Genomic DNA, 14,621 nt, shown 5'->3' on the forward strand with positions numbered 1-14,621 from the left:
TAAGCAGTGTTTTAAAAACCAGTTTAAACCGGATTTCGCACAGCAGGCCAGTATTTTGAGTCCGGTTTTTTTGGAGATTTGCCATAACATCATACCGGCGGTTTTTTGTCTAAAATACCGGTTTTTTCCGGCAAACCGATTTTACGTCTGAGAAATTTTTGATAATTGCGGCTCGTATTTTTCAAAATTACTTTTAACCCAGCAATTAACATTCAAATGTGTAAACTTCAGGACTATTTTTTATTTGAGTGCTTTTGTATTATTTTTTTAATATGGATTAACTTTTGAATTATTTTTTATTATGAAATCATTTACTTTTGGGTTATTTTTGAATTAAAGTTATATTTACAGGACATTATAAGGTTAACTATTCAACCGGTTGAACCTTCCGGTATAACCCGGTTCAACCGGTTGTACCATTTTTTAGCCCATTACGGTACAAATAAAATACCAGTTTTTAAAACATTGGTTTTAATATCTACGATCAAATATTTAATTTATTTACAAGATTGCCATTTATTTGTAAATTGCATGGTTCATAAAAATCTTGACTATACGTCAATTAATTCTGATTAAACTTAGTTAGTTCTGATTAATTGTTTGTCCACACCCCATCGACCAACTAGGGACTAGCGATTACTACAACCTGGTAAATAACGTAACCCATGGTAAGGTTTGCTTGTTTTTGTATCAATGTCAATATATTCATCGTAAGCCTAAGGTTTGAGGCAATTTATTTATTTGTTGTCTAAGCTTTTCATGGTGGTCTATGGACTTAACAAAGTTAATTTGAACATTTATTTTCATGTGTATTTTGGTATTTTCTTATTTTAACTATTAAAAGAATCAAAAATAAAATTACTAATCAATTTTTATTGAGAAACGATATAGTTCACGAAATGTTTAAATAAAAAATAATTTTCAACAACTAAATAATAAATAATTAATATATTTTAATTAAAAAACCCCCCTTGGACGACCGCTGTTGACTACTTTATCAAACTATAAACACCGATGCAGGTGTGCAACCATTGTTTTGTCTTGCAAAAGATAATATTTTTAATCTTTGTTAATTATTTAAACTTTTATTTTTTGATAGCTCATAGGTCTAATGTTAGCTGTTACCAGTTTTTTCTTTCTTTTTTTCTTTTGAAAAAGACATTTGATACTCTTTTTATTATACAAGGTTTTTAACCCGCGCGCTGCGACAGGCGGGTCATCTATTGTGTCTGATGGCATAGGAAAACCATAGTAGTTTATATGAAGGCTTCTATATAAACACAGACTGATGCTTTCTAATAGTAAATGTTGATGTCATTGTCTTTTTTGTCGCGCCCGTAATCCGTTAGATATGCGTGCTCATTTTACAACCTCTAGTTAATTACCTAAAGAGTGTGAAGGAAGCCAAAAAAAATTGAAACATGTATGCACATTGGTAGTCTATTACCTGCACACAATACAATTATAACTATCAAACATTGATATTCTACTACCTATATTATACCTTTATATTTATACTTTTTACCTCCCATGTTAAGGCGTTAAGCTGCAGGCAATAGCAGTTTTTAGTTTTTGTTAAGACTTTGTCTTAGACTGCACTTCATCAAATAACAGTCAAATTCAATTAGAGCCTTCATCAAGTACCTCCTCATTTGTAAGACTGATCAATCTAATTTTGTCCAAAAGCTTACCTGATTAGTGAGAAACTACAACTCTGCATAAGTTTGCACATTTAATGGCTACAACATAATTGTAACATAATAAAAAAAACTATAAATATGCATAAACAACAACACTAAATCACTTACTCTAACAAAATTAGGCAGACCCACATATATTCGTGGACCTTCACTGAGCATACACCCAACTTTACATCACAGCTTAATAACCTTTGCACACTACAAAACCTAAAAGAACAAAAAAAACCATAAAGTAATAAAATTCAAACGAAACAAATTATTAAGGTAAATCAGAGAATAACATATAGCGATTAACGTGTCCAGATTGACAATCCCAAACTCTGCATCATCTCGACTCAGGGTATACAACTTACCTGACCCGGTCACTACCCGATGGATACCAACATCAACCAGCAAATTAATTAGTTATAAACAGATTCGAGGTTTTAACAAAATGCAAAAGCAACCACAATTGAATTAAAAAACAGAAGACAACAATTACGTAGACGTTTATTACCTCAGATAACAACTCGAATCAAGATAGCAACCAACAGAATATGACACATCAGCCATACTCAAGAAAACGCGATGAATAAGGTTAGCGTACCTAAAGAGACAAAGACGAAGGCAACATAACGGCTTACCTACGGGTCGCCTCTCTGTTACGGACTGAAACCATTGCAAGGTATGGGACTTGTCCCACATCGGTTGTATGGACAACTGATATGGGGTTTATAAGCCAAATGGGTTCCCTCACCTATCAGACTAGTCTTTTGGGTTGAGTTCTTCTGTTTGGCTTGTAACACTCTCCGTCAACTCGACCACCAACGCTACCTAGGGTTTCGAAACAGAACCCGGTAACAACTTTAGTCTTAAACCAAAAATAGGAATCCGACCGCCGGAAAGGCAGCCGGCATGTGGACGCCATTGAACTGCCTCCGGTAACGAATAAAGTGTTACATACTAAATAGTAGAGGGACTGGGATTGTAATAGTTGTATAGTTGAAGGTATAGTCTGTGACATTTGGTTATTGTACTTAAACAATCAGATCATTCATAATGAACTATCGATGATTTGAGAGTTAACTCCTTCTTCTCTAATCGATCTTACACTTGATTACCAATTTGATACGTACATAGCTGTTCAATCCTTGGACACTTTTGATTTCAGCCCTAATTCGATTGATAACTCGATCAATCTTTCCGATTTTGTTTCAGTTAGCCTGAATTGATCAATTCTTCCTCAAATTCGTTCAATTCCTTTCAGTTTTCTTTCAATTCGTTTTAAATTGATCATAATCGATCAGTTGTTCCCAATTTCATACCGTTCAAATCATAGTTCTAACCCTAACTCACTTAAAACTTCCGACAACTAATTCCGGCTACAACCAGAAATTGACGGCAACAATCAAGGTAACAATGGTGTTCTTGTGTGCATGTGGGGGTTTGATATGGGAGAACAAGGTTCATGTTTGTGCAAGGAGTAGGTGTTCTTGCGGATGGTTGAAATATGAAGGCAGGGGCCATTGTTGTGGTTACATATCAGATTATTCAAAACCACCAACTGATTGGGAACTTTACAGTGGTTACAGATGTTTGGATGAATGGGTGGGATCGTCAACATGGGGAAAACGAAGTCCTCGCTTATTCGAAACCAAATATGAAAAAACAAGAATTTTAAATACTACGTTGTCCATGGAAGACATCAAGAACTTACAACAAACAGGTTAATTTCACAATTATTGCAATTCATTTGATATTCTCCTTACTAAAGTAGTTCTAAGTGAGGATTATGCTACAAGTCTATTTATGGAGGGTCTCAAACCCGAAATTAAGTGGTGGGTTATGTTTTTGAGACCAAAGACACTTCAGGAAGCATATGAGAATGCAAAGAACCATGTTAATTTCCTTGCCATTTGCTCTAGCAATAAAAAAATTAGTGAAAACAAGAATCAACCCATTAATGAATCTAAAAATGGAGTTGAGGTCCAAGAAACCATTGATAAAGAATCCATTGATTCTCACGAAACCAGCAAGTATAAAAAAGATAGTGGCTTGTTTGAAAATGAAATTGGTTCTCTAAATCGATTTAGGAGTACTCAAGATTCAGTTGAAGATGATGGTTTAAATCAATACATGGAGGATGTAACTGAAACGAATGATGGCGATGAGATTCAAGAACTGATTGGGCCTGATGTTTTAAAAATCAAGGTTGAGATTCAAGAACGTATTAATATGGAAGTCTTGGAAATTCAAAAAGAATATGTAAATGATTCAGAAATGGTTAATGTTCCAGAATTTTTTAGTGGAAACGGTTTAAGTATTGATTTGGGTTCTCTGGAAATGTTGCTACCACAATTGCATTGGAATGAGAAAGAATTAGATGCACTAACCAATGCCCCTAAGGTGTTTGATGAAATGCCTACTTCATTTGTCAATAAAGCAGACATGGATATTGGTGAGGATTCAAAGAAAATGGAAATATATGATTCAAAAGAAGATGGAAAAGAAGTAAAAACAATTTTCTTTGCTACTATTCCAATTAAGGCTCCAATTGTTGTGTCACAAATTACAGCAAAAGATAAATTGGACATGGAATTCAATCATAGCAGTCACAAGATATCGGGGGTTGACCCGGTTTCTATTGATTTCGTTAATGCTACTGAAACATATGAAAAGGATGCCAAAAGTCTGGACATAGCAAGAAGTAATGAGACTGATAATGGCAATGGAAAGAAACCAAGAAATCTGCAAGATATCAACAATGATATGAGTGTCATCTTTAAATTGGTTGAGCGGGGGATAATAAAAAAAGACTCAATTTGTGTGTTTCTTGATGTACCAGGCAAAGATCTTTTCAAGATGAACGCAATGGTATATATTTGGCATAAATGGAAATCCAAATGGTTATGGCCTAAATTTGGTTCAAAGTGGCTTTTTTGGTTAGGGTTTGAAATTTGTGTTGGGCATTTTCCTATTTGTTAAGAACTCATAAGAAGGCGGTATGTGGAGACTGGTTTTAAGGATTCACCAGACATTAACAACAACGAAAATGGAACTGTCACTTGTTCACGCGAGGTTGGTGTAGGACAAGGTTATATATGGATGGTACATAAAGTCCCAGGAAGTAGAAAATGGGAGTTAGTAGTGAGAAGCAGTGAACTACGAAAGAAATGTGCAGAAGGTATAAAGTATCATAGAGTAAAAATTCTATGGGTTGGTAAAACACCACAAGAAATGGCAAAACAAAGTAAAGTAGAGCATGTATCTGAGATCAGGCTCAGGACAAGGCTCTTTTCTAGCACTGATTTGCAGGAAGTAGAACATGCATTTATGATTAGTAAGGAAGATGGGGCTGCAGTTTTACCAAATGATTACCAACTTTTTGTTGCATATATAAAAACGAACATAAAGTATGCAACTAGAAAATATTACAATCAACCATTGATTGGTTTATTAAGGTTCGATAATGGTCTTCAGTTTAATGCTTCAAGCCATGCTCTACAGAAATTGGGAGAGTTCGCAACTAATATTTTTGGGAAGAGAAACTATGGCCAAACAATCAAATTGGCAGATGGGTTATCAAATAAGTTGATGGAAAACAATACTCAAAACAAAATGTATATTGATTTAATCAGAGTTAGGGGTGATGACCTTGGTAATTCTAAAAGCAATCAACTTTTCAAAGTTGAGAATGCTAAAGAGATGAACCGAAAACCACCAACACAGTCTTCAATACACCAAAATGAGAAAACAAATACAACATGTGAGATATTAGTAATCCCTACATCTGCACTAATTTCAATTGAGATGACAATTGATAAATCACTTCATGCTTGTTTCATGGATCTCCAAATGGCCAGAGGTAACGGGTTTGAGAGTAAAAGAAAAATCTGTAGACTAGCGCGCATGGTTAATGAACCAATTAAAGTTGGGGAAGCTCAAGGAGTCACTGATAGTCTTGTGAAACATTTTCATAGTTTAGATTTGATAGTTTTGATTATATTTTTTTTCTTTTCTACTGTATTTTGATTTTTGGGGTCAAAAATCTTTTATGGGGGGGAGTATTGTTACATACTAAATAGTAGAGGGACTGGGATTGTAATAGTTGTATAGTTGAAGGTATAGTCTGTGACATTTGGTTATTGTACTTAAACAATCAGATTAGTCATAATGAACTATCGATGATTTGAGAGTTAACTCCTTCTTCTCTGTTCTTCTTCTTCTCTAATCGATCTTACACTTGCTTACCAATTTGATACGTAACATAAAGTCTCTATTTGTGAGTGCGAAGAATATGTGCACTTTTGCAGAGCAAATATTTACAGGGACGAAAAAACCCAGTCTTGGAATAATGTGAAAGGCCAGATTACATGTTTGCAGGCAAGGTGTAAAGTAGGTATACATACACGCGTCAGAATTAAGACCACATGTTTATGAATAGTGATTTATGAGAGAGGGACAAATATTAATTTTTAATATATATAAAATTTGATCATATGATCAAATTTTAAAAACTCATTTAATAAAATATAAAAGAAGTCATAGATAAGAACTAAAAAGGAAAAAGTTGGCCACAAATACAGCTTCATGGTTTCTTTTTCAAGTAGATGACAGTTGTTTTGTTCCTACTTCTTACCGGTTGTGGGTTTTTGACTTTATTCTATGTACTGGTCATGGGTTTAGGTTTTGATTGGAACAAACCAAATTTTGTTTAGTTAAGGACTATTAACCTATTTGTTTTAATTTTAAACTTCAATACATGGAATGAAGTAATTCAATTTTCATCTGTATTCAGCTAAAGAAAGGTGCGCTTTTCATATAAAAAAATGTAAAGTAATCTATTCAAGTAGAAAAGACCAGCCTGTTTAAAGCATCTACCATGGGTAATTGGACCCTCACGGACGTTAATGTGAAAGACCACGAAGCTAGAAGAGCCGAGCTCATGCTACATACATGACAAGGATAGAGGAACCGAGACATTGATTACCAATAACAGATTATGTTGTTATGAGAGTATAAAAATTGATAAGGACATGATATTTACTAATATTATCATAATTACTTAGATTAAGCTGGTTAAACAATTCAATGAGTTAGCAATGGGGCGCCTATACAAAACAAGGCAGCCACTATATAAAATGGATGTTTATTCATAGAGCTAATAAATTTTACTTGTATTTTTATCTTTGGAGATATTCGACAATCAGGTGATTATTATAGTTTCGGTCATTCAAGTTTGGTTTGTTGCATACTAACATTGAGTGTCAAAATAACATGATCGAACATAAAATGTTTGTAACTCAATTGATAATGAAATCATACTTTTATGTGTCTAGGGTTTGACATTGTATCGACGCTTAATGAAGACACGTGATGTGTTAATGGTAGACACTCAACACTCCTAAAGCTTGGGTATAATTACACATGTGTAAAAAAAATGAAAATAAAAGGAGATAAATAGGTTATGCTAAATTACTAATTACTTCATATCTTTTGGATAAGCTTGTTATGAGCTATATATCGTCACTTAACCCTCGTTTAATATCCCCAAATTAAAGCGAAAAATATCATCAAACAAAGCATTAGAAAGCATAATTAGTATCATAATTAGAGGTGATTTCTTAGATATATGAGTTAAATTAAGATTGTAAATAACAAAGGCACAAATGTACAAATCACCCATCCATCTGACTGCCTCAAGGTAAAACTAAGTAAATTTAGAGTCCAATGCCAACATTTCCTCAAAACTTATTACACCACTCCAGAAGGCAGTCGCAAAACAAGTTGTCCTCCAAAAACACTGGGAAAAAGAACACAACATTAATATAAACTAAACTATATAACACAACAATGTAATATACAATAATGACATTATATCATATTTACCTTTTCACATAATAGAAACAGAAGTCTGCTAAAATGAAGGTTTGAACAACCTCTGAGATAAGAACCATAGACGGCCATAATCCATATCCAAGAGCTGTAAGTAGATGCCCACGACTATCCAAAACCTGTAAAATTAGACTCCAAATTAGTAAAATACCCAAATGTAAATAACAGTTTAAAATAGATATCAGGGGTGAATTTGTCAATTCAAACCTGAAGAACCCAATGAGCGCAGCTCAAGAACCTTGCAACACCGAGAGCAAATACATAGTGAGCCGTGAATGGTTCAACAATCTGTGTAAAAACAGAGAAATAAAAGTCAACCAAAGTCAACAATCAGTCAATTCTTCCCTTAATATCTTGTTGATAAAAGTCGACCAAAGTCAAAAATCAGTCAATGCTCTGTTATTAATATCTGGTTGATAAAAGTTAGCCAAAGTCAACACTCAGTCAATAGTCTATTCTTAATAAAAGTCAGCCAAAGTCAACAATCGGTCAATAGTCTGTCCTAGATAAAAGTCGACCAACGTCAACAACCTTAATGAAAGTCAACCAGAAGTCAACAATTGGTCAATAGTCTTAATAAGTATCAACCAAAGTCCACAACCAGTCAATAGTCTGTCCTTAATAAAAGTCAACCAAAGTCAACAACTGATCAAAAATCTTTGAATATCAAACCTTTGTGTTCTGCATAACTCTGAGTTGAGGTAGAACCGAAGCTGCTTCAAGATAAACGCAAAATGCCCAAAGTATCCTGTTGACAATATGATGGGATGTTGATGGATGAATTAACAAAGCTAGTACAGCACAAGGAACCGCCTGCAGAAAAATTCATATTAGCGTAAGATTTTTATAATTTTTTTATAAAACAAATTACCTAATTAAGATACAAGGGTCTTACAACATAGTATGTTGCAAAGTTGTCTTTGTCTTCCATGTAACTCGATTTAAGTTTAAACCTAATCATAAAGATGACCCATAATGTTGTAACCAATGTAGCAAAATCAAGTAAGGTGTGTATATCATATTCCATTACAAAACTGCAATATAATCTAACAGCTAAAAACATAGCTGTTAGTTCTTGTGCTTTCAGTGATAACCCTACAATTATTCAACACTGAATCAGATTAACAATCTTGTACACGAAGAAAACGAGAAATCACTAAAATGGAGACACCAAAATTTTAAGGTGAACCAACATAAAAAAAAAAAAAAAAGCAGATGCAGCTACATCTAGATAGATTGATACATGTTTTAGACAACTTTTTAAAATCAAACCCTAAATAAGTAAATAACTGTATCCAAATAATGCAGTGCCTTTTAAAACACGTGAAAAAATGTATTGCGTTTATCAAGACACAAAAAACTTTAAACTGGCCAAATTCTGCCAAAAAAAAGTCTTAAACTAGACTAAACAGCCTAAAGCAGGTATAAACATCATCATCATCATCATCATCATCGTACTTAGTATATCCCACCAATAGCAAAGCTATGGTAAGGTCTGAGGAGGGTAAGATGTAGACAGCCTTACCTCTACCCCATAGGGATAGAGAGGCTGCTTCCGGTGAGACCCCCGGCTCGATAGTAGTTTTGCATCAAGCTTTGGACATAAGGCACATAGCACTCAATCATCGGGACACCGGCTGATCGGTGCATGTACCCTTGTCTTTTGGCTATCAACGCCACCACATGATGCCTGATTAACCTTCCGCTACTTTTAACGTTATTTTCACGAGATTAGTAAAATAATGTCAAAATTAGTGCAATTTCACTTTTGCCCACCCGAGGGTTTACACATATAAAGCAGGTATAAACAGTGTTGTAAAAATCGGATCTATGCAGGATTTATCAGTAATCGGCCCTAGACTGATGTGATTTAACCTAATCAGTCCCATTAATCGGTAGACGGTCAAACTCGGTCAAAATTAGGAGATTAATCGCCTAATCGGTGATCAATATTTATTTTTCATATTTCATTTATTTATTATTATTATTATTCTTTTCTACGGCAACTGGACCGTGGTTCTCTCTTTGATTTGTTATGTTTATGTTTTAAGTATTTACGTGAGCTCTTATGTGTAATTTTTCAAAATTATATATAACTTTGAAATATTACAAATAAAAAATTCCAATCTGATTTATCCTCAATAATCAGACTAGTACCCCATCGATTGACTAGTTCCTAGCGAGTACTATAACACTGGGTTTAAAAGAGCCAAGCTGTTTCGCTTGTGAGCTACTCGAGCCCATGCCCAAGCTTCACTTATCGAGTTCAAGTTGGCCCGCGCGCCTAAACAATCCATGCTCAAGCTCCTCGAGCCTAGTTAACACGCTCACCCTATGAGCAAATTCCCAGTTAGAATCAATGGATCGCCGATCGCCGATTGCCAATAATCAGCATGAAGATAATGTTCAATGCATAATACTAACTACATTAAAACCCTAATCCCCTAATTCGCATCTTAATCGATGCATCCACCTAACAAATATCACTACATTACAATCGATCACATCAAACACACAATCACTTAACCCGATCTAAAATACAGTTAAAACTTAAAATAATAATAACAGTTACATACCAGCACACGTTTTTTCCTTCATGAGCTTATAAATAAGGACGGAGATTCCGATGGAGTGAACAGCTTCAGCCGCAACAAACAAGTTATCATGATCGTGAACAATCGCACGCAGCAGCACCAACGCCAGCATCCCTGTGACTACCGCCAGGAAGGCTTTCACCTTCGATGGCTGCCGCCGTACCCACGATGATATGACCTGGATCGTCCTCTTTGGTGGCCTCATGTTTGATTGTTGATTATAATCTTGGAGTAGTTGAATTGAAATGAAGACTGGTTGTGGTGGTTAGGGTTTGGTTACAGTGGAGATTTGAGAGGAGAATTTTGGGGGAAAGTAATATATCATTAACGGCAACGTGGATTTTTTATATATTTTTGTTTTATTATGTATAATAATTAAATTAATTTATACTCAAGTCTCATATATACAGTTCATATGTTAGTTGAATGATTTTGTGTTTTTTATTTTTTGAACGTTTTGTTTATTGTTGTGTTTAAGTCATCATACTCTCAAATTTAAAGAGTCATGTTATCTTATTTTAATCAGACTATGTTGTTTTTAATTGAACTCACGTTAGTTTCAGAGTTTGATTTAGTCATTTTTCAAGGGCCGGGGAAATATAGATTGTATTTTTCATCTCATAAAAAAAAAGAATTAAAAAGAAAAAAAGAAGAGATTCCAGTAGAGGGCACTTGTTGAGTGGTAATGATAACCAATCCCACCTCCTCAACCTACCCAAAACTCACATGAAATTTGTGCCTTCACTTACACAACTTATTTATATATGAAAGTAGTGTACATAATATGGTATAGGAGTGGAAATTGTATTTGTATCCATATTTTTAGAAGGGATTACTATATATGAAAGTAGTGTACATAATATGGTATAGGAGTGGAAATTGTATTTGTATCCATATTTTTAGAAGGGATTACTATATAGAATAGTAACTAACTTTGAAAGTTATTTCAATTAGGTCATTGATTAAAACTTTTGTTTCATCAGGTCATTAAACTTTCATTTTTATTTCAATTCTAGATATTTTACCTGGATAGCAGGTAATCTAGGTTTTTTTAATTTTTCAATGCTTTTATTTTGCATAATAACTTTTAAAGGTTGCGAAAATTAGTAAAAATACGAAATATAATTTTAAAATTCCGAAAAATTTTTAAAAAAGTTCGGAAAATAGCAAAAATTGAAAAAAAAAATTGTTCAAAATGGATCGGAACGGGGTAGGGTCAACAGGTTCGGGTTAGAACGAGTCAAGGTCGGAACGGGTCAAAACGGGTTTCGGGTCAGACTTTTTTTTGGACCAACGAATCAACGCATTTTCAACACGTTACAGCTCGTTTTAACAACAAAAGCTCGTTTAAGCGATTTTTTTCAGTTCGTTTCAACACTTAACAGCTCGTTTAAGCGATTTTTCAGTTCGTTTCAGCATCTAACATCTCGTTAAGCGATTTTTGAGTTCGTTTCAGCATCTAACAGCTCGTTTAAGCTATTTTTGAGTTCGTTTCAGCACCTAACAGCTCGTTTAAGCGATTTTTGAGTTCGTTTCAGCACCTAACAACTCGTTTAAGCAATTTTTGAGTTCGTTTCAGCACCCACCAGCTCGTTTCGCGCTGAAACGTGCTATGAGGTGCTAAAACGAGCCGAAAAATCGCTTAAACGAGCTGTTAAGTGCTGAAACGAGCTGAGAAATCACTTAAACGAGCTGTTAGGTGCTGAAACGAACTGAGAAATCGCTTAAACGAGCTGTTAGGTGCTGAAACGAACTGAAAAAAAGCTTAAACGAGCTGTTAGGTGCTGAAACGAACTAAAAAATCACTTAAACGAGCTGTTAGGTGCTTAAACAAACTAAAAAATCGCTTAAACGAGCTGTTAGGTGCTGAAACGAACTCAAAAATCGCTTAAACGAGCTGTTAGGTGCTGAAACGAACTCAAAAATCGCTTAAACGAGCTGTTTGGTGCTGAAACGAACTGAAAATCGCTTAAACGAGCTGTTAGGTGCTGAAACGAACTGAAAATCGCTTAAACGAGCTGTTAAGTGCTTAAACGAACTGAAAAAATCACTTAAACGACTTTTTGCTGTTAACGAGCTGTAACGTGTTGAAAACACGCTGATTCGTTGGTCCAAAAAAAAATTGATCCGAAACCCGTTTTGACTCTTTCCGGCCTTGACCCGTTCTAACCCGAACCTGTTGACCCTAACCCGTTCCGACACGTTTTGAACATTTTTTTTCAATTTTGCAATTTTCTGAACTTTTTTTGAAAATTTTCGGAATTTTAAACTTATATTTCATATTTTTACTAATTTTTGCAACCTTTAAAAGTTATTATGCAAAGTAAAAACATTGAAAAATTAAAAAAAAAACCTAGATTACCTGCTATTCAGGTAAAATATCTAGGATTAGAACAAAAATGAAAGTTCAATGACCTACTTGAAACAAAAATTTTAATCAATGACCTGATTGGAACAACTTTAGAATGCCAGATTATAATATATATCGTATCGTCAACCCAAAATGATACACAAAGTTTGAAACGTTTAATACGACAGTGTTTAATAAACTCGGCCCGAAACTTAGTCTGATCAAACAATTAAGTTGAAAGCATATGTTACATATTTGTTTTGCTAAGTGATCTTACACCTACTTATCACAAGTGTGAAAACCCCAAATCTCATATGACATCACATTAATACATTATATGCGATACAATAAGAAATATAACATAATCATGAGGATACGTTATTGACTTTATATAAATCTCATTCCCATTTTATTATTCACATTGATCCACATTATTATTATTCATATACTCACGTTGATTCTTGTTATGTTCATCTAGTTACGATGATACATAAAAGAGGGGTTCTAGAAAGTACAAATATTTTCTCTTTATGCGAGGATGTATTGGAATAGGTTGAACATGTACTCATATCATGCTATGTAGCTTCGGTTGTTCGGCAATTCATAAGTAGTTGGTGTGGGATACCACCGGTTTATTCTTTTTCAGTTAGAGACCTCTTAAAGGAGCACGCAAACGTACGAGCATGTGATAGAAGGAAGAAAGCAATTCAATCGATCATCTTAACGGCATGTTGGTGCTTGTGGAAGGTGAGAAACAAAACATTGTTCAACAAAACGCTAGTATCAATAAGATGTTGGACGTAATTTCCGTTTGGCCGACTCATCGAGCCTATGATGAGTTCGTGTCTTGTTTATCAAGTTGAGCACGTGACTTGGTTTACATGGAATAATTACTTGGTGAACAAGCCGAGCGAATGACTTGGATAACAAGGAATTTATTTATTAATTATTATTTATATTTGTTTTTACCAATTAGTATTTGAATATGATTATAGTATCTGTATTATAGTCTAGTTAGGTTTTCTAATCTAAATTAGTATATATACCCGAACATGTGGGTTATATCAAAAAGAGAGTTAAGAATTTTAAGTATTGTAACTTTCGAGCTAATGAGAATTATAAAGATCGAGCTTATAATCTAAAACTTCGTTATTGTGTTTATCGATCCTGGTCACCAAACTTCATAAGAAGGCTAAAAGAAGACATCAAACGTAATTCGTTCTTATGGGTGAAGAATATGGGGAAAATGGTAGGGCACGAAGGAAGAAAGCAATTCAATCGATCATCTTAACGGCATGTTGGTGCTTGTGGAAGGTGAGAAACAAAACATTGTTCAACAAAACGCTAGTATCAATAAGATGTTGGACGTAATTTCCGTTTGGCCGACTCATCGAGCCTATGATGAGTTCGTGTCTTGTTTATCAAGTTGAGCACGTGACTTGGTTTACATGGAATAATTACTTGGTGAACAAGCCGAGCGAATGACTTGGATAACAAGGAATTTATTTATTAATTATTATTTATATTTGTTTTTACCAATTAGTATTTGAATATGATTATAGTATCTGTATTATAGTCTAGTTAGGTTTTCTAATCTAAATTAGTATATATACCCGAACATGTGGGTTATATCAAAAAGAGAGTTAAGAATTTTAAGTATTGTAACTTTCGAGCTAATGGGAATTATAAAGATCGAGCTTATAATCTAAAACTTCGTTATTGTGTTTATCGATCCTGGTCACCAAACTTCATAAGAAGGCTAAACGAAGACATCAAACGTAATTCGTTCTTATGGGTGAAGAATATGGGGAAAATGGTAGGGCACGAAGGAAGAAAGCAATTCAATCGATCATCTTAACGGCATGTTGGTGCTTGTGGAAGGTGAGAAACAAAACATTGTTCAACAAAACGCTAGTATCAATAAGATGTTGGACGTAATTTCCGTTTGGCCGACTCATCGAGCCTATGATGAGTTCGTGTCTTGTTTATCAAGTTGAGCACGTGACTTGGTTTACATGGAATAATTACTTGGTGAACAAGCCGAGCGAATGACTTGGATAACAAGGAATTTATTTATTAATTATTATTTATATTTGTTTTTAC

At 34.3% G+C, this 14,621-nt stretch overlaps 1 protein-coding gene across 1 annotated transcript; it reads right to left on the reverse strand.

Annotated features, from left to right (window-relative positions):
• Window positions 1-7,207: 7,207 nt before the first annotated feature.
• On the reverse strand, window positions 7,208-10,479 carry LOC143577748 (uncharacterized). Its single transcript, XM_077061493.1, has 6 exons — window positions 10,151-10,479; window positions 8,470-8,669; window positions 8,247-8,387; window positions 7,782-7,862; window positions 7,569-7,693; window positions 7,208-7,482 (listed from the first exon to the last, which is right to left on the reverse strand). The coding sequence occupies exons 1-6, from the start codon at window positions 10,371-10,373 to the stop codon at window positions 7,434-7,436; spliced, it is 819 nt and encodes a 272-aa protein (XP_076917608.1). The 5' UTR covers window positions 10,374-10,479; the 3' UTR covers window positions 7,208-7,433.
• Window positions 10,480-14,621: the final 4,142 nt, after the last annotated feature.

The sequence above is a fragment of the Bidens hawaiensis genome, unplaced genomic scaffold (assembly GCF_021521415.1).
Source record: "Bidens hawaiensis isolate Kalapana, Puna unplaced genomic scaffold, B.hawaiensis_p1.1 tig00028798_1, whole genome shotgun sequence".
In the NCBI taxonomy this organism is placed as follows: Eukaryota; Viridiplantae; Streptophyta; class Magnoliopsida; order Asterales; family Asteraceae; genus Bidens; species Bidens hawaiensis.